Source organism: Lutra lutra, chromosome 1, assembly GCF_902655055.1.
Source record: "Lutra lutra chromosome 1, mLutLut1.2, whole genome shotgun sequence".
Taxonomy (NCBI): domain Eukaryota; kingdom Metazoa; phylum Chordata; class Mammalia; order Carnivora; family Mustelidae; genus Lutra; species Lutra lutra.
In genome coordinates, this window is record NC_062278.1 from 109,968,603 (window position 1) to 109,995,083 (window position 26,481).

Below are 26,481 nucleotides of genomic sequence, written 5' to 3' on the forward strand. Positions count from 1 at the left end.
CCTTGTCCACCAACCTCTGAGATTGCTGGGAGGCCCACTGTGGTGAAGTACTCTGCCAGAAGAAACCACGGTCACAGTAGTTAAGGGATGAGTTGCGATAGCACACTAAACAACAACACTAGACTTACTGAGGTTACCAAACTGGAAGTACTATTCCACTGCCTTGTTATACTCTGTGGCTCTAGGGGGGCCTTGCGACATGTCTCTCAGGCAACACTCCAAGTCCTGGGCACCAGACTAGAACAGGCAGGGGCCACTCTGACTTGTGAATCTCTGAGACTCAGTTTCACCTGTCCACAGTGCCACGTCTCAACAGCCTCAATCTTGGGGGATCAGGGTCGAAACACACAAAAACTGCTGTAAATCTCTCCGAATCAGTGACCTCAAATCCGAATCTGCCTCTGTTTCAAAGTCAAGTGGCTTCCAAGATAGTACCTGTTGTTATTCTGGAGCATGCTGGTCCGTCCCGTCACCAAGGATCCCATCATTCAAGACATTCTTCAGGTGGCCTGGTTGTCCCCTCACCCACTATTTCGCGCTGTTGCATCCAGCAGGGTGGTCCTAGATGATTGCTTCCTTCAGAGTTAGGATCGGTGTGTACACACAATCTTAATTTCCCTTCCTTGTGCGAAGCTCCTGACTCAGTGCAAGGAGATTAGAAAGAGTTCAGTGGAGTGATGTTGAGTGGGGCCACGTGTCCTCTGAAGACAACTCAGAGGGGATGGAAGTCCAATGGAGCAAAGGTGCCAAGGCAAATGCTCTACACAGAGTTGCCCTCGGGGAAAGGAGGATAATGCTGGCACCAACTGCATGAAGCCCACTGAGCTCTGCTAGGACCCCTCCCGGAACTGGCTGGTAGCACCTTGCAGAAGGTGCCTTGGTCCTTCTCGCGAGTCTCCAACTGAGGTCATCCCTACAGCCAGAGGCATTTCCAGACTAAGAGGCCATCATGACCATGATGAGTTGACATGTGGAGAGTTTAATCTCATGATCTGTCTAGTGCCTTCAATCCAGACCAACTTCTTACCAGTTCAGGCCAGAGAGCATCTCTGGGAAGCATCATGCGGCACTCATTTCCTTGTGTGGGCCTATCCCATCCACACATGTGCTACACATTCACTCTTCCCTGGAAACCTGGATTCGAATGGAATAATTTCTCTGTGACCAGAAATGACCCTATTCTAAGATGTGTGGGTTCTTTCCTCTAATAAATATCCTCTTAGTGGCACCTACTCCCAAACCACATTAGTTAAGATACCATGGACAAGTCTCTTAACTTTCCTGAGACTTGCTATCTCTGGCAATTGGGAGAGTAAATTCTGTACAGCATATCTTTCATGGCTGTTTTGAGAATCCAGAATAGGAATTCTTAGTCTCTTTATGATAAGAAGCTACTTTCATTTCCCTTAAGTCTCATGATCGCCATGGGGAAATGTCTTAACAATGAAATGGTGGAATGGGGGAGTAAAAACCTTCTTTTTCTTTTTCTGTTCCTAGTCTACAAATATTCCCCCCCCCCAATCAGGAAAAGTCCGTCATTAAATATATATATGCTACATATATGTACACACATAAGACCATCAGAAGAGCCCTCAGGCCAGGCTCTGGGAGTCATAGGTACAAAGAGGCAGGTGGGAACCACCTGATGGTTTGTCTCCTGGTCTTCTGAGCAAAAGGCCCTTCCTTATCCTCTTCTCTGCCTTCAGGAATAGTCTGCCACCAGGGCTTGGAACTCAAACAGGAAACACGTTTTGGCTTGAAAAAGAAAGAAACTGGGGGTGGTTTTTTTTTTTTTCTTCCCTTTTTACACAATATTATGACACCAATTTGAAAAATAAATCCCAGTTTCTCTGCTTTCCCTCCCAGGTGTTCACAGAACTAAGAAAATAAATACCACATCTAAGGTGTGCTGTGAAGGCAGCTCTGGGGGCTCTTGGAGCCGTCTCTAAACAAACACACAGCCACCAGGAGAAAGCTTTGGGAAAATAACAAGTGCCCACTGACAGTGTGGAGAACCAAGAATGGAAACACAGCTTTCCACAGCCTTTCTGCCTCCTCAGCAAGTTCAGGGAGAAGTTGCCGCTTGAAGGACGACTAAGAAACCAACGTGAGCTTGCTGAGCCCTGCCAAGGGTTATGCTCTGAGAGCTGGAGGCCGTCTGTCTCTGTACAGAGGGACCTTTGTGTAAATTCTCTGGAATGGGAGCTCTTTCCCTTGGCCGCATCCGATCTCAACTTAGGCAGGAAACCTGCAGCCTGCTTCTTACGAGCGTCCATGAGGGAACTTGCAGGACTGGTGGGAAGAAAGGGGGATTTCTCCTTCAGTCTCAGAAAGTCCCACTCATGGCCTTCTGGGAATGTGGAGGTTGCTGTATGAGCCAACCACACCCTGGTGGGCCCTAAGTCCATTCAGAATTTTCTGTTGGTGCTGGCTCTGTTGGGGTGTGTCCATTGTTGAAGCAGAGAGAATGTAGGGCAAGATGAAGATTTCTTCCTGATGGGTGGCTTTGCTTCCACTGGTTAGAGATGAGTGTGCCTGTGTGCGTGTGTGTGCGTGTGTGTGTGTGTGTTTGTGTGTATTACAGTCTCTTGTTTTCTCTCTTGGTTTAACTGGCATTTGGCGTATTGTTTAGTCTTTTGAACGGCTCTTCCTCCTCAGTGAAAAGAAGCTGCTCTTCTGGGGAGGGCCCATCATCATAGGCGCTTGATTCTTGTGAGTAATTTTAATCTAAAAGCAAAGAGGCATAAATGAATTAGTGGCATGCAAATCCCAGTAACTTATGAGGGAGTTGCAGAGGATGGAAGGAAGGCCAGCTTTGGGTTGGAAGGAGCCCCATGCAGAAGGACGACTGTCCTTGAACAGCTTCAAAATTGGCAACTGGACCCTCACTGGGCCTGGAGTTTGGCACTGCTGGAAGTGAGGGGCGGAAACACTGGGGAGAGACAGGTGTGAGCTTCCCACGTGGTGATCAGCTCGCACCTGTCTTGTGTCCTTGCTATTCATAGATTCTCAAAATGTCACAGCCGGAGGAGATCTCAGGGACCATCTCATTCAACCTCTCTGCAGGACAGATAAAGGAATGGAAGCCCAAGGCTCTAAATGAGCCTTGGATTAGCCTAAGGTCCCACAGAGAGGGAAGAACAGCTACAGTACAGCTCTTAGACTCCTCACTTCCACTGCACCAGGCGGTGCACAGATATTAGCCAGTCAACTTCAAGTCAACCTAGAGGCTTTAGTCTGACATCTGACCCGAGCCACATCATGTGGAAGGTTTCAAGTGAGTCCCTTAGGTGTTTCCTCTTTTCTTAGCTTTCCAGGAAAAAACCAACTTTCTTTTTAAACGCTGCTTCTTCTTCTTCTTCTTCTTCTTCTTCTTCTTCTTCTTCTTCTTCTTCTTCTTCTTTCTTCTTCTTCTTCTCCTTCTTCTTCTTCTTTTAATTTTAGGTTTTACGAGTTTTTTTTTCTCCTACAGACTTTAAGTCAGTTGGAAGTGAAAGACACTGGTGAATTCTCATTTTTGTCTTTCTTCCCAAACGTATCCTCAGGGCATGGCTTCAGAATGCTAAATCCCTATTTGAATGTGGCCTGATGACACTGCACATTACTAATCTGCATTATCAGTCCATCAGCATTTATCAAGTGTGACACATGTCCAGAGTAGGAAGATGATGTGGGAACAAGGCACTCAGGATTCAAGGAACTGGGTTTGGGTCCCTGATCTCCTGCTTCTTTGCTGTGAGACTCTGGACGAATCATTTAACCTTCAAAGCCATGCCTGCTGAACTGTAAAATGAGGGTAGTAACATCTGTCCTGTTTTCCTCACAAAGTTGTTGTGAAGATCCAATGGGAGGCTGTCCATGAAAGCCTACTGTGAACTGTGAAATGGAATGTAATGGTTAGTTGAGTAATTGTTATCTTACACTGGAGGTGAAGGAGAAAGATGTATGTCAAGAGAAGCCATCTATGAGCTCATTCTCGTGGTTTCTATGTCATTGGAAATGGCAGTGTGGCCACAGAGAACCAAAGAGGAACTCTTGAAGAGAGAGACCCATCCACAAGTTTGAATTAATATAGGGATAAACCAAGTGGGGTCAAAAAGAAGTTAGGTAAGGAAGGAGAAGAGTCTGAATGGAGCAACTGAGGAAGAGTTTTAAGAGCTAAAAGGAAGGGAAGGAGATGTACTGGTGAAAAGAGAAAGGGAAGGCACCAGGTGGAAGGGCCACATATGAACTGGTTGGGTTCAGGGCAAAGGATGAGAGATGAGGTAGGGATGCAGGTGGGGTGGTTAGTCTAGGGTTTTAAAGGGAATATGGCAGAGGCCGGGTTTAATATGAGGTCATAGGGAGCCATGATAACTTTTAAATTGGAGAATAAAGACATGATGAAGAAAAGAGTTCCAGGGAAATTATTCCACAGCTCTTGTCAGGGTAAGTTGGAGTGGGGGAGACTCTGGCTAAAAGGGTACTACGGCGAGCCAGGTTTAAATTTAGAAGTCCTCAGGATATGGAAAGACAAGGATAAACCAAAAGACATTGTGGAGAATTAGCATAACTTGGGTGATGGAAGCTGCAAATGGCTCTTAATGTTGGTTTTCACCACCCAGGACCTCCAGAAGGGGAGGACATCTTTCTGTTTTGTGGCAGTCCCCAGAAGAGCAAACCAAGAATATATCAAGTACCATTTTGTGTTATGGGCCTTATGATGGGCATTATGTTTATTCCAGAATTCACAGAAGTAAGGCATAGACGAGGGACTCTGACGGAGCTTGTCTGTGTCATGTGATTGAGCACTAATGGACTAGAGTGACTTGTGGCACATGTCCTTGTGTTGTGGTGAGACTTTTCTCATTCCTGGGCACCAGAGCCCCTGTGAGGAAAGACTGATCTTCTTCATGACGCTACTCCCTGAACCAGCGCACGGCCTTTTGACAGCACGGGCCGTGGAAGTACTGATGGGTGAGCACGACCCAGGAGTGAGAAAGGATGTCCTGGTAGTGGAGATGGCTATGTTTGGGACAGACAGGGGCAGCTGATATACTGCCTACATTTCCCGCTGATAGAGCCCATTTTTTTTTTTTTTTTTTTTTTTGGATGATGGAAGACCCTTACTTCTCCTTTTTCTTTCTCTAGCTGAGCAATTTATTTGCTTGTTAGCACCTCCAGGGCAAAGAGGAGGAAGTGAAATTCAGATCTCCCATTTGGTTTTTCAGCAGTTTTGACAAAGGTCTTGATGGGATGGGGTAGGAGTTTGGAGAGGCTGGCTAACATGAGCTTTTGATGTGGTCTATGGAGTCCAGTGCTATAGATAACTGAAGGTAAGGAGTAGATTATATTTTTGAGTCAAAGAGATGTCAGTCTTTTATCCCCTTCTCCCCCATTTGGGAGAGGCTAACTAGTGGGTTAACTAGTTCAGAGCCCATTGGAGGTAGCTGGACATGGTGGAGCTTGCCTTTTTAACCCCCCGGATGGAAAGACAACATCCCATATCTTTGTAATTAGAACCCAAATTTCTCTGCTAATTGGGCTGGTCAGGCAATTAACTGAGGTCTTTATGATTTTCTTAAAGACCTTTCAAGAGATTTACAACATTCTGGAACAAGCACTGAGAATAGCAGCCCCATTTTCTTAGTTTTCTGCTCTATGAGGGAGAGAACCCTCATAGGCTCTTGTGTGATAGCTCAAAATTCACAAAACCACTGCAGCATGTAATTTCCCTTTTAGAATGGAGTACATTTTAAAATTTTACTAGTGCTGAGTGTTGAGTTTGTTTTGGGGGCCATTTCCGGCAAATCAACACATTTTTATTACTCCAAGAGAAGCAATAGACTGAGGGACTCCTTCCTGAACGTTGCCCCCTCTGGGCAGATGACTCTGATGATGTCCTGCAAAATGGCCAGTAACTATAAGCGTGGACCCTTCCCAAGTCATTTGGGAAACACTCCTGCTTAAAGCAAGCCTCGGGGAGATGGGACAGCGCCGGTACAATCTTTTTAGGTCTTTGCTGTCTAAGTTCTTTGGATGGATGCCCTGCTTCACGAGAGGGTTTCTTGCCACCAGAGACTTTCAGATATAGCTGGACAGTTGGGTTTGCCAGTGGTGGAGGAGAAATCTGGGATTATTGATAAGTCAGGGAATTTGACTAGATTATTTGTTCTCCAGGTATGGTCCCTACACCAACAGAATCAGCATCTCTTGGGAACTTGTCAGAAAGGCAGATTCTCATGCATCCAGAATTACTGAATCAGTAACCCAGCAACCCGTATTTTAAAAGCCTTTCAGGTTATTTGGACACACACTTAAGTTTGGGATTCACTGGACTAGATAACTGGAATCCCTTTCCACTTTGAGATCCTAACTGCAGGGGAATATTCTTAATTTTAAGCCTCAAATTATACTGCCTAGCTGATGATAAAACATGAAAAGTCATCTGACTGTGCTGTAAGCACAAGGCAAGTTTTCTTAATAATACAATCCTTATATACATAAATTTATAGGTATAAAAAAATATGCTCCTTTTTGAGAATTTGGGAAATAAGGAAAAATTTTAAAAATCACCTAGAGGTAATTGCAGTTAACTTTTAGGTATTTATATATATTTTTTGGTTTATTTGTATGTTTATATGTTTTTAATACCTTGAAATCAGCTTCTTCTTTTTTTTTTTAAGATTTTATTTATTTGACAGACAGAGATCACAAGTAGGCAGAGAGGCAGGCAGAGAGAGAGAGAAGAGGAAGCAGGCTCCCTGCTAAGCAGAGAGCCTGATGCGGGACTCCATCTCAGGACCCTGGGATCATGACCTGAGCCAAAGGCAGAGGCTTTAACCCACTGAGCCACCCAGATGCCCTGAAATCAGCTTCTTAATCTGTTTTCTGATTAATCTGTTTTCATTAGTGTTCTTTTATAAATGTTTCTGATGTCATTAGATATTAATTAACATGGCTTTCAATGACAGAAAATTATTCTATTTGATGAATCTCACATAGCTTACTTAACCCTTTCCTTAAATGTTGGGTTTTTCTGCCATTTTTTTCACTGATAACCTATATTTTATTTAAAATAAATTTCTAAAAGAACAATGAACAAAATTTTAAGGGTCAAAGGAAATGAACTGGATCAATGTATATTAATATTTGTAAGGTTCTTCTTGATATATGGCTCCCAGTGTTTTCCAGAATGGCTTTCTGGTTGTACCTTTTTTTTTTTTTTAAAGACTTACTTATTTGAGAGAGAGAGAGAGCAAGAGAGCAAGTACGCGTACACATGCGAGTTGTGGGAGGGGCAGAGGGAAAGAATCCCAAGCAGACTTCCTGCTGAGCGCAGAGCTGCAGGTGGGACCCCGGAATCAGGACCTGAGATCACGACCACAGCCGAAATCAAGAGTCGGAGGCTCAACTGACTAAGCCATCCAGGTGCCCCTCTGGTTTATGCTCTTATCTCACCACTTATACACCTCGACAGCAATGAATATTATTTTAAAAAGGAGAAGAAATTATGCTACTTTGACAAGTGAAACATGGCATGGTTTTCTCACGATTTCAATCTGAAATTCTTTCCCCCTTTTTCCTTAACTTAAGATATTAAGTAATATTTCATGGCTTTGGATGTCCACGGTATTACTTCGGTGAACTGTCTGCTCACTATTGCATTGTTACCTCTTCTCCTGGTTTCTAAGAGCTCTTTAGACACTGTGGGAATGAACCTGATCTGAGATAGCTGTTGCACACATCTTGACCTTGGCCTTTACAATTTCTACGTTGACTCTTGACTTGTAGACTTCAACATGCTAGCAGTCAAATGTGTCGCCTTTTTCTCAGAAAGTCCATGCTCACAGTGTGATTATAGTCATCTATGTTCCCCCCTAGGTAGTCCTAATTTTTAATTAATTAATTGTTAAATAATTCATTTCTGATTTTGTTTTTGGAGTATAGTTGGAGGTAAGAGGTTTCGGTATATAATGACATTTTCCCAAATTGGCAATTTCTTTGATACTCTATATTAAAGAGCCCATTCTTTTCAAATTAACTTATGTTCTTTCTTCTTTTTTAATAGGCTTTATATATACTAGGATTTCTTAGGGCTTTCTTCTGTACTACTGATTTATCTATTCAATATCATGCCAAGTATTGTGGCTCTCTATTTTAATACCTTGTGGCAAGTCCTTCCTCACAGCTCTTTCATAAAACACCTTAACTACTGTATTGTTTTGTCAAGTTAAAAAAAATAATTGCATTGGGTTTTTGGTTGGGATCCCTATTTAGAAACATGGGATGTTTTAAAATTCAAATATATCTATATATATTTTTTTATATTGGTTAAGTCTTATTAGTTTAAATTTTTTCTTCACAATTCAGTTTAATATTTTGGTTTTGATTGTTCCTATTATGATACTTTAATTTTTTCTATTATCTTCTTCTAATTAGTTAGTGTTGAAATATACAAAGGCTATTAACTTCTGTCTATCTTTCTATAGAGCTTCACTGAAATAATTTAATCTTTGGAATTTTCAGTTGATTCCATTAGCTTTCTATATACATAATCATAGTATCTGCAAATAATGACAATTTTGACTCTTTTCTAAATGGCTACTTTTTTTTCTGTGTTGTTTATATGGCATTGGCTAAAACTTACAAATGGTATTAGCGTACAGGTCTCGCCCAGGATTTTAATGAGAATTCTGCTAGTTTTTTAGTATTAAATAAAATATTTATTATTTGCTTAGAATACTTTTTTTTTCTTATTTTGAGGGATATTTTGAGTATTTTTCTGGTCTTAGTGTCCTAAGAGTTTTTTTCTTTAAAAATCACAATTTTGGGGTGCCAGGGTGGCTCCGTCAGTTAAGTGTCTCATTCTTGGTTTCTGCTCAGGTCATGATCTGAGGGTCATGAGGCTGAATCCCGTGTCAGGCTCCACACTCAATGGGGTGTCTGCTGGAGATTGTCTCTCTCTCTCCCTGTACCCATCTTCCTGCTCTCAAAATAAATAAATAAAATCTTAAAAAAAAAATGGGAGCACCTGGGTGGCTCAGCCAGTTAAGCATCAGACTCCTGATTTCACCTCAGGTCATGATTTCTGGGTTGTGAACTGAGGCCTGAGTTAGGCTCCATGTTCAGCATGGAGTCTGCTTGAGACTCTCTTCCTCTCCCTCTCTCCCTGCTCATGCTTTATCTCTCCAAAATAAATGAACAAATCTTTTAAAAAATCATAATTTCTGTGTAGTTTTGTAGCTGTCCTAATTTCATGAAATGGATCAGGTGGCTTCCTTTTTTTGTTTATAATTCAGAAGAGTTTAGATGAATATTTATTTCCCAATAGTATGGAAGAACTCACCAGTATGACCATCTGTTTTAAGATCATTTTGGATGTAATTCCTTGAAGGTATTTTCTCTTTCATTAGAAGTTACCTAGAATTTTCATGAGATGGTCAAATTTATTAGAATCAAGATATGTCTTATAATTAAATGAAACCATCACATTTATACTTATATTTTATTACAGTATATATTTTATATTTTAAGGTCTCTGATTTTTATTTTTTTGTTTTTAAAATTAGGCTTTTAAATATTTGACATGTTTAAAGAACAGGTTCTCGATTTTCCTGTTTCCTAATTATGTAATTTCTTCCTTAGCCTTACCATTTTCTTCCTTCTGCTTCTCAGTTTGTTTTACTGTTGTTCTAATTTTGCAATTATTCATTACATGTTTCCCCTTTTTAAATGATGAAAGTATATGACACTTTGAATTTACTTCCAAATACAGTTCAGGCTATATTCTGCAGTTTTTCAATAAGAACCTTCTGATTTTTATTATTTTTGGAATAGTCTGTGATTGTTTTGATCTCCCTTTGGATCTACTGTTCTTTAGGAGATTTAAAAACCTCCAAGTGATTGGATTCTGCTTGTTTATTCATTTAACCTTCTACTATTAATTTCTGGGTTTGTTGCCTTATGATCAAATAAAATAACCTTTATGATTTTTCCCTCTGGCTTTATATAGATTTTCTTCTTTGTGAACTAGTTTAAGATCTATTTTAGTAAATACGCTCTGGATCCTTGAAAAAAACTGAGATATTTAATTTGTTTATAGGTTATAGAGTTATCTTATCCATGTTGTGATTTTGTTTATTTTTGCTTCTTGACCTCAAAGGCAGAAAGAAATATTTTAAAGCCTCTTAATACTTGTATCTCTGTCAACTTCGTCTTTTGTATCTATTCTTTTCCTTGGAATATATATTCATCCTGTTTTTCCCAGTATATATTTTTAAAGATTTTTTTTTTTTTTTTTTTGACAGAGAGAGATCACAAGCAGGCAGAGAGGCAGGTAGAGAGAGAGGAGGAAGCAGGCTCCCCGCTGAGCAGAGAGCCCGATGCGGGGCTCGATCCCAGGACTCCGAGATCATGACCTGAGCCGAAGGCAGCGGCTTAACCCACTGAGCCACCCAGGCGCCCCTATATTTTGATTCTGTTATTGCACACCTATAATTTTATGACTACTACCTCTCAGAAATGAGTGTACCTTTTATCAAACGAAAAGTGACCTTCTTATTCCACTCCATGCTTTTGGCATGTTGGAAGGTTAGTTTGCCTAAAATTAATATAATTAATCATATCATTTTTTACTTTTGATTTCTCTATGCTTGATAAAAGATAAAATAAAAAGATATATATGTCCTTTTGCTTCTCTTACAAGAAACACATCATTGGATTTTAATTTTTAAAATTAGCCTTAAGAGGTTAGCCTTAACCTCTTTCATCTTACCTGAACATTTTTATTTAAAGTTTGTTTGTTATTGTTAGGGTGGTGTATGGAATTGTTGGATCACTATATTGTACAGCTGAAACTAATATAACATTGTATGTTACCTAACTGGAATTAAAATGAAAACTTGAAAAAATTAAAATGTTTGCTTGTGATTTGCGTTCTATCTGGTTTGACATTGATAGGGTTCATGAAATTTAAAGCCTCCAAGATTTGAAAGGTGTGCACTCTGTTTTTTATTTCACTAGTGATTATCTAATTATTCAAATTTTCTCCTGGTTTATGCTTTTTCATTATCAAAGTGAAGACAGACAATGAAAAATTTCACTATATTTTTACTATCCCCTCTTATTTTTAATTGTTAAAAATTATTTATTTTTTAAAATTTTTACTTATTTTTTAATTTTTTTTTTTACTATGCCTCCCACATTCCTTCATTCTAATTTAACTGGTTTCAATTTTTACCAAAAGTTGTTTTGTGTCACGATGTCCTGTCATTAAGCCTTTCATTCAGAATTACTTCCCAGCTGATGTATGTCTTCAGGAAAATGTTTCAGGAAGGGTACTTTTGTTTTCACTATTGCGAGCTGAAGGTGACTTTCTGTTCTGCACTGAATTATGTCTCCCCCAAATTCCTACATGGAAGTTTTAACCCCCACTGCGACTATATTTGGACACAGGACCTTTAAGGGGTAATAAAGGCAGATAAAGTCAGAAAGATGGGGCCCTACACCATGAGGGCTGGCATCCTTATTATAAGAAGAGACACCAGGAGTGTGCACGCACAGAGAAAAAGCCATGTGAGGACATGGAGAGAAGGCAGCTGTCTGCAAGTGAGGAAGAGAAGCCATACCACGACAACCCCGCCAGCACATTGGTCTTAGACTTCCAGCGTACAGGTGGGACAGTAATACATTTCCGTCATTGAAGACGCTCCATCTGATTTTCTGTGATGGGAGCCTGAGCAGATGCCTGTATCTTTACATGCGGCTATCCTCGGACTGTGTCTTAAGATCACTGGGTCACATCTCGTGTTTTCCCAGTGAACTGAAATCTCTGAAGGGTGGCCTGGAGAGAGGGTCAGGGTGGGGACAGGAGAAGCACTGGGCTGTTTCCAAAACCAAGTCCTTGCACAAAGAGAAATGGCAATCCAGTTTCCAGATCTTGCTGAGCCAGGTGGGAGAGGATTTGATTTCTTCCAGCCTTTTTTTAGAAGACAAGAGGAGTTTGGATAGATTTTTCTCAATTTAGCTCCATCGAAATTATAAGTAGTAGAAATTTCCTCCATCCTTTCTAATTCTAACAAAGTGGTAAGCTATTATTAGTTTTTGCTGTAGTGTGTTTTCATCTTTTTCTTAGTCTTCATAGAAGCCAGAAGATTGAGGTAAGGTTTTGCAGAAAAATCTCTGCTTTTGATACCCTTTATAGAAGTTGCCATCCCTAGAGTCTGTCTCTAGGGGCCAGTTTTATAATCTACAGAAGTCACATGGAACCAAGAGTGATGGAAACACATCTACGATTCAGGCCTGGTAGAAATCTCATGCAAACCCTTCCTCTAGTAGAAGAAAACTTGGTGTTCCGAGGGCTCAAAATAGCAGGTTCTTGAGATATTTGAATACTCCACAAGTGAGGGAGCTTAGGAACATTGCCTTTGCCTTTGGAGGTTTGCACAGTCACCACAGTACTGAAGGTGATATTAATGTAATGGCCCAGGGAGCACCCTGGCCCCGAACACCGAGACAGTGTTTCTCTTCACTACCGAGTTTTTAGCTGGGTTTCTAGCTAAGCAGGAAGGACACCTGGCCCCATCATTGTGCTAAATGGAGGGCTGCTGTAAGTATGGTAAGTCGGGGAAGGAGGATGTTCCCTTTCTTTTGTTTGTTCATTTGTTCAGCATTTACTCACTGTTCAGCAAGTATCATTGTGCCCCTGTTCCATACAAGGCACAGAGCTGGGTGCTGAGCAAGAACTCAGCGTCTCCCCTTGCAGAGGGGAGTTCAGGTCCATGCCTTGGTGGTGAAGTGTGTGCGTGGCGGGGGGTATGCTCCCCCCACAATACCCCCTGGGCTCCGGGGGTCACAATGCCTGGGCAGAAATTACAGCGCCAGGGTACCGATTTGGCTTCTACACAGGAGATGCTTTCTAACAATTAGACTTATTCATCAACAGAGCAGATTTCCTTCTGGGGGGCCAAGTTCTTTGCCATTGCAATGACTCAAGAGGAGATGCCCAAGGATACTGCAGAGAAGTCTTGGAATTCGCCAGCTGTACGTGTGAGCGCTTCAGGGGACAGGTCTTTGTCTCATTGGGTTTGGGAACCTGTACCTCACAGTGCCTGGCACAGAGTGGGTGTTCAGAAGTCTCAGCAGGGACGTGAATGGGTGGATGAATAAAGTGGAAGACAGGCGGCACTGGATGATTTCCCCAAACGCCAGGCAACTCTGAGACTCAGCGGTTTCCCACTGCCAGTGCCCTCACAGGGGCCCAAGATAAAGCTTCTCACCCTTAGCCCAAAGATTGGCGACACTCACCGTGCAAGGGGGCTGCATCCAGGGCTCCCCGTCCACTTGCATTGGCAGCAGCTTGTTTGTCCTGCAATACCAAGCACCGAGAGAACACAGTGAACTCTGACGCTTCTGGAGTCCAAGAATTTTAGGGTGGTCCCCACAAAGGAGACAGAAGTGGGAGGACCTCCTCTGTCCACCTTGGAGTGGTTCCCTAAGACTCCCCTGAAGGGCTTGTTAAAAATAGATTTCTGAGCCCACCTCGGGAATTCTGACCAGGCAGGTCTTGGGGTCACAACTCAGGCTATGGGCAATTCTGTTGTTTTGGTGTTCAGACCCTACTTTGAGAAACACTGTCCTAGGTGAGCTGTGAGGAGGGAGGTCCACTGCTGGAAGTTTGGGAAACAGCAGCAACAGGGATGGCAACGCCAGTGCTGAGCAGACCCTCAGTCAACAACCAGCCGGAGGGCCTGCAGATTGTGCCAGAAACTCCACAGTGAAATGGGAAAGGTTATGAAATGGGAAAAGGCCTGGTTTCCCTGTTGACTGAGAGGTTGCACCATGTCAATGAAGTAATGTCTCTAACTTATGCAAGGTACTGCTCAGGTCTGAGTGTGTTTGCCTTGCCCCCGCTCCTAACTATCCTCTCATTCATGTCTTGAACAGCAGGGCACTCCGTGGTTGCATGGACTATGAACTTGGCTTAGCTGGGAAATGGGGTCATTGCGAATACCGTCCCCATGGTAGGAGGAGAGGAGAGAAGACAGTGTTGCTTTCTCGTTGGGGACAAGGCTTCTCTGCCATACGGATTCTTAGAAGGAGAGAGATGAGGTCTTTAGACTTCCTTCTGGGGAAGAGCTGTGAATTTGTTCTCTATTGCCTTTGGGAGAAAAGGGAAGTCCTTTCCGAAGCTTCTGGTCCGGGTGAGCCGGGAACAAACCGTTGCCACCCACTGGCTGGGAAGCTGTCACCTGGGTTTGGCATCTGCCCTGCTTTTGAAATGATAAAACGAGGGACACGGGCTATGTTTCAATGTTGATCACTGTCTGACTCATCTTGAGAATATTTAATAATAAAAAATAATAAACCTAATAATAAAACCGATCATAAGAGGAGAGAGTGGCATTTTGGTTCTTGGGGCTGAGGGGGGTGTCTGGGAAATGCCCAGGAGGATGGGGATCTTGGCTCACCCCCTCTGTTCCATCTGAAAATAGGTCTACTGAATGTGAAGAAAAAGTCCTCCCTCTTCCACGTGGCTTTTTTGATTCTCCAGGGACTAAGACGTTATGTTCTCCTGATCTGTGTCAGCTATGGCTTGGTCATGCAAACAGACTTGACCTACTCAGTGCCAGAGTCATGGAGGATAGACAAGGAAGGGAGTATGGAGATTAATGTGGAAAACAGGCTCCCAGCACAACAGCCCAGAAAGAAAACAAGCAAAGCTCTGAGTAATAATGGAAAAGACAAAGAAAATATAGGGAGGGAATGAAGAAACGGGTTAGTGGGATAGACTTCAGCTAAGGGATGTCAGGGAACCAGCTCTGGGGATCTTTCTGAAAGATACTGGTTAGTGCCAAGAGCAGCACTTTCTTAAAAGTGTGCTGAGGGGGTGCCTGGGTGGCTCAGTGGGTTAAGCCGCTGCCTTCGGCTCAGGTCATGATCTCAGGGTCCTGGGATCGAGCCCCGCATCGGGCTCTCTGCTCAGCAGGGAGCCTGCTTCCTCCTCTCTCTCTACCTGCCTCTCTGCCTGCTTGTGATCTCTCTCTGTCAAATAAATAAATAAAATCTTTAAAAAAAAAAAAAAGTGTGCTGAGGACACTCACCCAAGGGGTTTTGGGAGGAAAGAGTTCTGTGGTCAAATACCTTTGGGAAGTCTGCATACTCTGGCCCTTCCAGGAGATCCCTAAGGCACACTAAAAGCTTTGAACTGTAAAAATTGAATGGGGGAAAAGGAAGGGAATAAAGACTTCTCAAATAACCAGGTGGAGAAGAATCTGATGAGTTTTATTGACTAAACAGAAGCAACCCAAATCAGAGGATGCCCTCTCTTAGACTGAATTTGTTCCAGCAGCCTGTAGTGACAGACCTGTGACGGCCCCATCTTGCAGAAGCATCGCCCTCTTAGGCAATTATGACAGATGGGCTGATGTTGATGGTTTGGCTCTACAAAGGCACACAGGACATAATATTTCTAAGGCCACTATCCAGGAAAGAGTGAGCAGAGAACCTGGTTTCTGTCACAGTGTGCTCCCTGGCATACATCTAGCATCTTAATTTGTGAAGATAAGAAAGGCAACACTGAGCAGAGGCTTGTAGGGGGAGGGAGGGAAAACTGAAAGGGAAGAAATCAGAGAGGGAGACAAACCATTAGAGACTATTATCTATAGGGAACAAACTGAGGGTTGCTGGAGGGGAGGTGGGGGGGATAGGATAACTGGAGGATAGGCATTAAGGAGGGCACGTGATGTGATGAGCACTGGGTGTCACACGCAACTGATTAATAACTGAACTCCACATCTGAAATGAATGAGGTACTATATATTGGCTAACTGAATTTTAAAAGAAAAGAAAAGGCAAGGAGTTGAACCTCTGGTTCTCTGGACCTCATAATCTTATACTATTTAGAGAACTTCACCAATTCATTACAAGGGAATAACAAACAGGTCATGGTGGACCCTTCAGTTGATGTCTTGGATGGTTGCATTATACCTGGTTTGGGAAACTAAATGTCTCTAAAGATACTCTTTATAAAAGTTAATCAGGCTTCCGTCCTGCACTTTGCCTGCACTGAAATCCAAAGATGGCTCCCTAATCCTTTTCCGTAAGAACCCTGAGAGGGAAGAAGAACTGAGGGCTGCTGGGTAATGAGGAAACATACCTGATGGTGACAGAGGAGCACTGGGCTAGCCTCCTGCCCGCACTCTTCAGGCCAGTGTAGATCTGCCCCATCTCCATGGCTCCCTCTAGCCCCACGACTTCAAGGAGCTGGTCACTGAGGTCTGCAGAGTGAGACAAACAGAAGCAGTGCATACACATCTCTCTGTTCCTCAGGCTGGTTTTGGTCAGAAATCCAGATCTGTCAATGATACCCTTTCATCTCCCACCAAACAGCATTTTCAAACTAATTATGAATACAGAATTTCCCCCAAAGGTCAATACATGTACTTTTCATGAACAGAAACCCAATTCTAACGAAAAAAAGTTTTCATTCAGAACATTAATATGCATCCAATGAATAGGTTGACAATTCTAGAAGCTTCTTCAAATGGAGAGTAACAAATGACGAACCAGCTATTTCCGAAATGATTTTCAACCCCCTCCCCCTACCTCCCCACCAGTGCAGCTAAAGACACATGGGTTTGGGTTTAGGATAGGAAGTGATGGTGACAGAAGTCCTTTCTCTGTAGCTGGTTCAAGTTTCTTTTCTCTGAATGTCGGAACAACATCACGGCCCTACTGATGACGACGGATGGTCAATTAACCTCAAATTTGGCCTGTGGGAAGCCAGTGGTGAGCCAACCTCTTTCAGGACACCAGGTGCCTCATCTGAGCCAAGGAAGAGAGTATTTCACCTCCACCAGATTATTCTGGGTCCACAGTAGAAAAAGTGGGACAGAAAATATGAGTCTCAGGCTCAGAGTCCCATAGGCTCGAAGGTCTCTCACAGTGGCAGTTCCTCCTGATTCAGCACCTGGAAGATATCTTTTGTTCAGAGTTTCTGAGGGCTGCTCTTGCCCGATTTCTTGTGAAATGGCAGGATCAAGGTTTGATGCTGGGAACAAGACTCACTTTTACCACACAACTTTAGTAGTTAAAACAGAAACAAAACAAAAAGGCGGATTCTCTAAAGCTTCCTTTTTTTTTTTTTTGGCCTACTAAGGCAAAGGTACTTTTCTCCCAGATTGTACCTAGTCACTAACATCCTACTAATATCCCCAAACAAGAAAGTTAATGCTTTTATTTATTTAATAGACGGTTTTTGTCAAAGGTGCCTCTTGGTTATAGAGTAATGGTATTTGTTAAGATTGCCAAGGAGATATTTGGGCTTGTCTTTACTTTTTTGTTTAGAAGACTATTGTTTAAAAACATTGTCTTGATGGACATATTTCTAATGAAGAGTTAAGCAGACCATGGGGCTGACCACAAATGTGTCAACACTGCTCCAATCCAACCTCCTGATGATCACTGATGGACAGCAGCTGCCAACAAATAGTGCTCGCTGGTCTTCCTGTGACAGACACAGAAGCTTTCCCCTCTATTTTCTATTCCAACCCACACTCCCATACTCCTTCTCCTCCCCTCCTTCTCTCCTCCCCTTTCTCCTTCTCCTTCTTCCTCCCCCTCCCTCTCCTCCCCCTCTCCTCCTCCTCCTCCTTCTTCCTCCTCCTCCCCCTCTTCTTCTTCTTTCTCCTGCTCCTCCCCCCCTTCCCCTTCTTGTTTTCTTCTCCTTCCTCCTCCTCCTCCTCCTCTTCTTCTTCTTCTTCTTCTTCTTCTTCTTCTTCTTCTTCTTCTTCTCCTTCTCCTCCTCCTCCTCCTCCTCCTTTTTCTTCTTCTTCTTCTTCTTCACCTTCTCCTTCTCCTCCTCCTTCTTTATTTTTTTCCGTATCTATGAAGAGATACTGTCTCCTCTGTCTCTTAAACTCTCTTAAACTCTCCATCTCATTTGGTCTTGGACCAAGAGGCCGTGAAAGAGCAGTGTTTGTTTAGGAAAACGCTCCAGGCTCTCAAAGAGTTTGGCTCCAATAAACAATGAATATCTAAACCTCTAGTCATTTAATTAGTTCCCTTCTTACCAAAGAGCATTAAATAACCATTGGGTAGTCTTAGCTTACTGTCCTATTTTAACAGTGTCTGTGAAATCAGCACAGGTTATGAATGAGAGAGGAGTGAGGAAGGGAGGAAGGAGGAGGAGGGAGGAGAGAAACAGAGGAGTGTATCTAGGGGTAAGGAAGGTGGGGGAGTTATACTGGGGTAGGAGGAAAAAGAAGAACTTTTCAGAGGTTCCCCTAATGGCAGAAAGACAGATGTCTTGTAAAATGTTGCTCTTTGTATTAGGCTTCAGTATTTGACAGTGCTGTTATAGTTCAGTGTTTTCCCTCCTTGAAACATTTCCTGGTAACAAAATGTTCTAAGAAGCAGGGGACTTAATAGACTCAAGTGTTTCAGCTTTTACAATGTCTTGGTCTTTTAACAAATTTTCCTGTTGAATGGCTTTAAGTTGTTATCACTTCCCACACATTACCTTGCAGCTATCACTTCCCACACATTACCTTGCTTCCTGGCTCTAGAAGAGAAGTAATGAAGGCTGATCTCATCCACATGGTGGGTGGGTAGGGGGCAGAGGCTTACACACATGTGGGACTGAGGAGATAAATGCAGGGTAAGGGGCTAGGATATACTGGTATGCTTTTTGCCGTTCTGCTTTTGAATTTGTACTCTGAATCTTCTCTGGCATAAAGAGGCTAGGATGACCCTTGTCTACTACTGGAGGAATACTTGACTGCTCTTCTACTTCTTTACCATTGCCTAGCTGATCTTTCTTTCCTTTTCTTACAAAGCCTCCCATGAGATTCTGAGATAAGGAAATCTATTTCATTTTGTTTCCCAAACTTATGGGACCACAAGTCTTTTCTTTTGTGTGATACCCATAAACAGTTCATGGTAGTTTTCTTTGATACACATTTTGGGATATTTTGACATCACTTAATTCCCTTTACTTCCTTTAGCACAGAGATACTTATGCATAAATCAAATTTGGACTTAAAGTGAAAAAGAATAGAGTGCAAGTCAACATCCAAGCACACAGAACAATTAATATTTAGAGCTTAGAATCCAGGATCAGGACATCTGGTATACCAGGTGTCTGTTTTACCTGGTACCAGTGATTCAGAGTATGGTTTTGGCAATTCACATCACCTCCATATTGTCTCTCTTTACACTTTTCAACTCATTAGTATTTAAGCTGGAATGTTCATGTACCTTAGTAAAATAGGGATTCATTCATTCATTCATTCATAAGTTACTGAGTAGCAACTGAGTGCCAGATAAGAACTGGGAATACAAAATGTTCTACTCTTGAAGGACTCTTGGTCAAGAGGGAGAAAATGTAGTAGGTGTAGAAAATGCTATAACTGAACTGTGAGGACAGGAGGCGTGAGTAAGTATGGGAGGGCTAAGTAAGGGAGGAAGATGTCACAGACTTTTAAAGAAAGTCTTAAAGTCTTAAACGCTGGGTTAAGAAGGAGAAGGGGCAAAGATGTTCCAGGGACAGAATGATATGTAGGGTTGGATGGTCACAGAATGCAGAAAGAAATTAATTTAGCAATAAATCACTTGGCAAGTTCTTTGAAAAATATTTTAAAAATTCTACATAAGGAAAATTATTGTCTAGAATGTTTTGTTTGTTTGTTTGTTTGTTTGTTTTTGACCCCTATAGGAAGAGGATCGCTGAGCTGGGCACAAGTTTGCTGCAACCACTAGAGTGAGGCCTTTCCGTTCTGCCCCTGGCAAAAATCCTTGTGTTTGTGGGCAGGGAACATTTAATATACACTCTCTAAGGAGGAAAAAAAGATGAAGAATGGGGAAATGGAAAAAAGGAGAATGTGGAAGCAAAGCAAGAACAGCAAGGATGGCAATAGCAGCTCCAATCTGGCCCGCTTGACTCAGCCTCCAGTATGGGATTTTATAAATGCAAATCCGCTCATGTCATCCTCATACCAAAAATCCTTCAGTGGCACCGATCATAACACCAGGTGCTGGCAAGGGAAGCTAAAATGTGCGTTCTTTCACACCTATGATGAAAGTGCAAATTGGCAAAAACGTTGACAATGGGAGTCTACAATTTTCATACTGTTGATTCATTAATTTCTTTTTTGGTACCAATCACAAGAAATCATTGACAGGATCTAAGTGCACACAAATATGAACACTGTTGTATTATTTATAGCAGTGACATCCCCCCTTCCTCATTTCCGTCTGTATGAGAATAAAGTATACAGTATCCATGACGATAGACTTTTGCGCTGTCATTAAGATATTTACAAAACTTCAAAAACATTAACTATGTCTATGACGTTAAGTGTGAAGGTGAGATACACACTTATTTATACACAGCATGTCCTGAGCTAAGTAAGAATGTGCATAGGAGAAAAGGATAAATTCCCTTAATATCCCGACAGTGTTGAGTTCTGGATCATTAGATTCGAGACCACTGTTATTTCCTACTTGATGCTTTTCTACATTTTTCATATTTTCTAGAAGTATGTATTAATGTTATAATTTAAAAGTCATTTAAAAAAAACCCCTATCAACTGACTGCTCTTCATACCTGTAAACTTGATGTAAACTCCCTGGCTTGTTGCCCAAGGCAACAAGGCGTCTGTCAAGAGGCTGCCTTTTCCTTGCACTCTAGGGCTAGGTACCTGTGCCTGACATGGACAACAGCATGAAGTTTTCCAGGTAATCTCTCCTTTGTGCCTCTGTGTATGCCATACCCCTGCTTGAAATGCCCACTTCCACTTTTACTTGTTCATCAAGACTCAGGTCAAGGGCCATCAACTTCACGAAGCCTCCTTGCACTGCAGCCTCCTTGCACTGCAGCCTCAAACTTTTCCAGGTAGGTGTTGTCAAGGAAAGAACAAGGGCGGTGATGTCCTGATGGTGGGCAAGAGATGGCTGTAACACTTGCTGTGGCACAGGGTCTAGTTTGAATAGGGAAGGAGATGAAGGACTAAAGGAAAGGGAGAAGGGAGCGAGAGGTGTAATGAGTTCTAGAAGGTGTTGTGAGCCAGTGGGAAGAGGAGGGTTGGGAGAGATGCGGTGAGCAGTGCTAGTACATTCCAAGTCCCTCCCATGGCCCCAGTGCTGGGCAGCTGAAGAAGAGGGAGGCGATGGGTGTTAGCGTCAAGGCAAAGTGAGGCTAGGTCAATGGTCACCATCCTTTGCTGCAGGTTACGGTTACCTGGAGAGTTTTTACCCATAACAATGCCCAGATTGCACCTATACCAGTTACATCAGAATATGTGGGTCTGGGAGCTAGGTGTCAGTGCTTGTTTTTAAAGATCCCCAGGCGATTCCAAAAGGAGCACGGTTTGGGAACCGCTGGGCTGGGATGTTGGGTGGATCACTTCTCAGAGTGTGGTCTTGTAGCAGCAGCACCAATGTCACCCAGGAACTTGTTAGAAACACAAACACTCGGGCCCCGCCCCAGATCTACTGAATCAGAAACTCTGGGGGTTAGGCCCAGCAGTTTGTGTTCTGACAAGCCTTCTGGAAGATTCTGAGGCAAGCTCAAGATTGAGAACCTGAGCCTTAGGCAATAGAACTGCCCAAAATATACAGCAGGAGTTGGAGTGAAAAAGATGATAAACAAGTTACTTCCTAATTACTTTGACCTAGGGCTTTTTCACTTGAAAATTAGGAGTTAGGAATAATAACCAAGTGTGGTTATGAGATCGAAATGGCAGAGCTGAATGCTAAAGTGTCTGGCATAGAGTGGGCACTAAAAATCTCTTAGTTTTACTTTCCTTTTCTGCCAGATTCAACCTGATAGCTCCCAGTCGTCCAGTTGGCTACCTTCCTAGAGCTGTGCGTACAAATGTCCCCAAATGCCAGTATTCAGGCTAAAATTTTTTTTTTTAAAGATTTTTTATTTATTTATTTGACAGATAGAGAGCACAAGCAGGCAGAGAGGCAGGCAGAGAGAGAGGAGGAAGCAGGCTCCCTGCTGAGCAGAGAGCCCGATGCGGGGCTCGATCCCAGGACCCTGAGATCATGACCTGAGCCGAAGGCAGCGGCTTAACCCACTGAGCCACCCAGGCGCCCCCAGGCTAAAATTTTTAAAACATCTTCTGTGGTCCTCATAGTTTCACACTTTCACTCTTCCTTCTCTCTGCTTCTCCTACTTTGATCTCAATGGTCCCATTTTGCTTTTATCTTTTTAGTCCTGCCCACTGTCGGCAGGTGGGATTGGAGCTCGCTACTAACAGGTAAAGCTGGCAGAGCATTCATAGTGAAGGGGTATGTCTGATCTGTCCACTCCCTCCTTCAGGCCCTTCAGGGACCTTGGAAGCCCACGGGACACGCATTCGAAGTTATCTGTAGCTGGCCCCGTTCCCTCCACAGGTGTCCTTTTGCTTAGATAACTCCTGTTTACCCTCCTGAGATACCCCAAGCACCGTGCTTCTTCCTTGTCCTTTGCTCAGACAGTGGATCTCTGAGAAAGACAACTGTTTCTGAACATATCACTCTCCCAACTCCAGTGAGAGTTAGAAGTGGGGATGCTTTTCTGTTAGCCTAGCAGGATGCCTTGCTACTCTCAACCCCAATCCTATCTGTTTCCTCTTTAGTCAGTCATACTCCAGATTTAGGCTGAGAGCAGCAATGGGCCAACCCAGGGAACCAAGCAACCCCCAATGGATATGTGGAAACCCCACGTGACGGCACCCAGAGAGTTTCTGAACCATCCCACCATATTGCCCCACACCCTAGAACACCTGTGGGCACTGTCCCCTTACCTGGGTTCTAGCAGCATGGGTGAGCTGAGATGTTGGGCGTCCCTGCTTTGGGTTGGAGTCCTATCAGCTCAGTGGGGAGCACTGGTTAGCTGATGCTCACCTGAATGAAGGTCTTCCTGGCAGGGGTATGTGTCTGACTAATTAGAAATGCAAAAAGGAATTTGTCCCTACTTGATACATGGCCTCTGGTAGACAAATAAGGAGTCATAGTGCTCACGGCAGCTTCTGAGAAACTCTGTACAAGTTTAGGAGTTCAGGGCCAACAGCTTGTGTCCATATAGGGCAGGTTTTGCATCTTTCCTGAGTCTGTCAGTTGGCTAAGCCTGCCGTAACAAAATCCCATGAGGCTGGGGGGCTTGGAACAGCACAAATTTATTTTCTCACAGTTGCTTTGGCTGGACAGTGAAGATCAAGGTGTTGTCAGGTTCAGTCTCTCCTGAGGCCTCTCTCCTTGGTCTGCATATGGCCACCCCCCGGCCACCTGTTCACATGGCCTTTACTCTGAGGCTGTGTGTCCCTGGCATTTCTCTGCGCGTGTCCAAATCTCTTCTTAAAAGGACACCAGTGAGATTAGATTAGGGCCCACCCTCACGGCCTCATTCCGTCTTGATCACTTGTTCAAAGACTCTATCTCTGAACAGAGTCACATTCTAAGGTAGAGGATAAGGGCTTCAACATATGAATTTTGGAGATGACAAAGCTCCCCTCAGGTCCCTGCCCCATAACAGGCACAATAACAAAACCTACTTCATAAGTTACTTTGAGGACAAAAGAGTTAAAGAATGTGAAGGTGTTCCATAAACAGCTATTAGAAATGTTCCTTATCCCTCTTCTAGGGAGAAGCTGACCTACACTGGAGGGGAGTAGGGGGTTGGTAGGCCTTCTTACGATCCTCAGAAGGAAAGGATGCAAGTGGAGCTCTGCTTTGTGGTGGGGCCAGGTTCAGTCCCCATGGTCCAGACAGGTGAGTGGCAGCTGGCAGGCCTCTCTCAGACTCAGCCTGCCAAGGCTGTGGCAGGTGTCACCTTGGGCTCCTTCTCCTGGGTCCAAATTTCCATGGAGATGGGCCACGTGCCCTCAGAGGCTCAGGCACCCAGAGCCCCACAAAGCCAGGCACTGAGCAGACCGCCTCGGCTCCCCACTGGGTCTGGTCTGCACAGATGAAAGAATGCTCCAGGCTAAAGAGCTTCAAAGCCAACTCAGAAGCCTGGCATCCCCAAAATAGCCTGGGCACAGGGAGATGGAGAATCCCACAAGATTCTTTCTTGATTTTCTGGAGGGAAGGGGCTCTGGGCTTTCCTTGGGCACAAAAGGGTGAGTAAGGAAGGCTGTAACTGACAAACAGGATTTTCACCAGGTGCGTTCCCAGCTGGCCTCTCGGGTATCCCAACCACAGCTACCCAGAAGAATAACCCGGGACCAATGCTTTTCCTAGGGATCCAAGCTCAGTCACAGGATAGAGGCAGAGAGACCTTTGCCCGAAAACCAAGCAGGCAGGAGGCCTTGTTCCTTGGCATTCTGCAAACCCAGTGTGAAGAATGTGCTCCTGAGATAAGCTGTGGGGCACAGAGCATGGGCCCTGGACAGACTTACATCAACTACTACTGCCTGGCACACACTAGTCTTAGCACCTTGGGAGAAGTCACTTTGCTTCCCTGAGTCTTTTTTTTTTTTTTTTAAGTGGGCAACATGCACAGCATGGGGCTTGAATCCATGACCCTGAGCTGAGTCAGGGGTCAGATGCCCAACTGACTGAGCCATCCCGGTGCATCCTCCCCCACCCCAGTCTTTCTAATTATCTGGCAAATGGAGATATAATAACTCACTGGCAGGCTTATGGTGAGGTTTAGAAGTGAACCAATCAGGAGCCCTGCCCAGAAAGCCCTCAAGGACTAGTAGAAGTTATTGTGATTTTATGTTCCTTGGGAAGGGGTATCTCCAGCATATCCTGTCTTTGCGACACGGTAAGTGAGGGGCCCTCTGCAGGTGGTCATTAATGTGACCCAGACCAGGTGGTGCAGGAGGGGAAAAAGGGGGAAAAAAGAGGGAAAAGAGGAGAGGGATGATGGGGGAGGGGTGGGTAGGAAAAGAGGGAGGAGAAGGTCAGGGAAGAATGAAATGCTGAGAAGAAAAGCAGACATAGCAGGATGGCTAGAGATACTGTGACCTTGAGCTTTTAGGATGACTGCCCCTCCTGGCAAATGTAGCATCCCTATTCCTACTTCTTTAAATCTGAAGCAGGATGGAGGCTCAGCATTTTATTTGGAAATGGGTTACTTTAGTTCTTTTCCTTTCCCTGAATTCCTGTGTGTGTGTGTGTGTGTGTGTGTGTGTGTGAGAGAGAGAGAGAGAGAGAGAGAGAGAGAGAGAGAAAGAGAAAGAGAGATACAATCCCACAGTGATCCATTGTTCCTGGGCTGAGCAAGGAGAGAGTTGAGGAGGATCTGGAGATATTTCAGGCATGGTTTTGACGCCCTGGTCTAGCTAGGCACCTCCTTTTAGGGATGTTTCCTTTGTGTCCTGCTGTTGTTATACTGGCTTGCAGGTTTCTTTTACTCCCCAGTGTCTGTAAAGCCCCATAAGAGAGGGTATTGAGTAGTCTCTGCCTCTGGATAATCCAGATGGCAACAGGTAGGAAGGAGAAACAGCCCAGAACCTCTGTGTTCTGAAGAGGAGAGGCTGTAGGGTTGGAGGGAAAGGGAATGTGTTGATCTAGCAGGTAGGAGCTGGGATTTTTGTCTCTGCTCTGGCTGTCTAGTTGAGTAACCTCAGGCAAGTCACGTTCTTCCTCAAGGCCTCCATTCTCCCTGACTTGGGTGGGGGCAATCTAACCTTCGAGTCTGTTTGAGCTGTTCCCACAGAAGTAGAGACCAGATTGCCTGACTGTCTGGGTCAAGTGCAGACTGGCAGCAACCCTTACCATTCCTTACACTGTGCAGAAGACAAAACATTCTGTGCAACCCTACACTGAGGCAAGAGAAAGAGCAAGGGTGGGTTCACCATGGCCATTGTTGTTGGCTCCTGAAAGCCTTCTGTGTGGTGAAGTGGGGAGGAAAGAGTGGGGCCTCCATTCTGTGTGACTTTCGTTCCTGGGTTGGGCAGGGCTCTGACGAAAGCTCTGTCTTTTGTGAAAGGGGGCCTTCTAATCCCCTCTATGCCCAAGGGTCAGGTGTTTGAGGAGGAGAGATGCAGTGTGCTGGGGAAGTCATGTGGCAGGAAATTCTCAGGAAGAAATGGCCTCCTGGAAATGGCTCTGAAGTGAGGGCCTGACATCATTATGCCTCCAAGAAAAACCAAGAGTGAGAATGTCTTAGAAGGCCTGGGAGGCAGTGGAGATATGGGGAATCTTGACTGTGTGGTCCCAGTGAAGAAATGAAGAAAATGAACAATAGCAAGCACAGACTCTGGGCCAGGCCTAAAGCTTTAAAAAGGTTATTGCTTTAAGCTCTCATGGCAACTCTATTATGTGGAAACTATTATCTTGATATTAAAAAACAAACAAACAAAAGAAAACAAACAACCCCCCCCAAAACTCTTGAGGCTCAGAGGGCTTGAGGAGTTCCACCTAATGTCACCAAGCTGGCAGGTGGGATAGCTGGAATTCAAACCAAGGCTTGTCTGACTCCAAAAATAAACTAGGAATAAAAAACTCAAGGCAGAGACAAAATACCTAGGAGTGATAGGATGTCCAATGGCCAGGAAATGA

General features: G+C 43.8%; 1 protein-coding gene across 4 annotated transcripts in view; it reads right to left on the reverse strand.

The window, feature by feature from the left end:
- The window catches only part of DGKG (diacylglycerol kinase gamma), a 210,833-nt gene that overhangs the window by 10,580 nt on the left and 173,772 nt on the right, over window positions 1-26,481 (reverse strand). For 3 of the 4 annotated variants that reach the window (XM_047732347.1, XM_047732341.1, XM_047732335.1), the window contains 3 exons: window positions 16,139-16,259; window positions 13,288-13,348; window positions 129-2,727 (listed from right to left, as the gene is read on the reverse strand). In XM_047732347.1, coding sequence (XP_047588303.1) covers window positions 2,629-2,727; window positions 13,288-13,348; window positions 16,139-16,259 — 281 coding nt within the window. In that variant the 3' untranslated portion in view covers window positions 129-2,628. The remainder of the gene's footprint in view (window positions 1-128; window positions 2,728-13,287; window positions 13,349-16,138; window positions 16,260-26,481) is intronic. The other variant, XM_047732340.1, reaches the window with a different exon arrangement.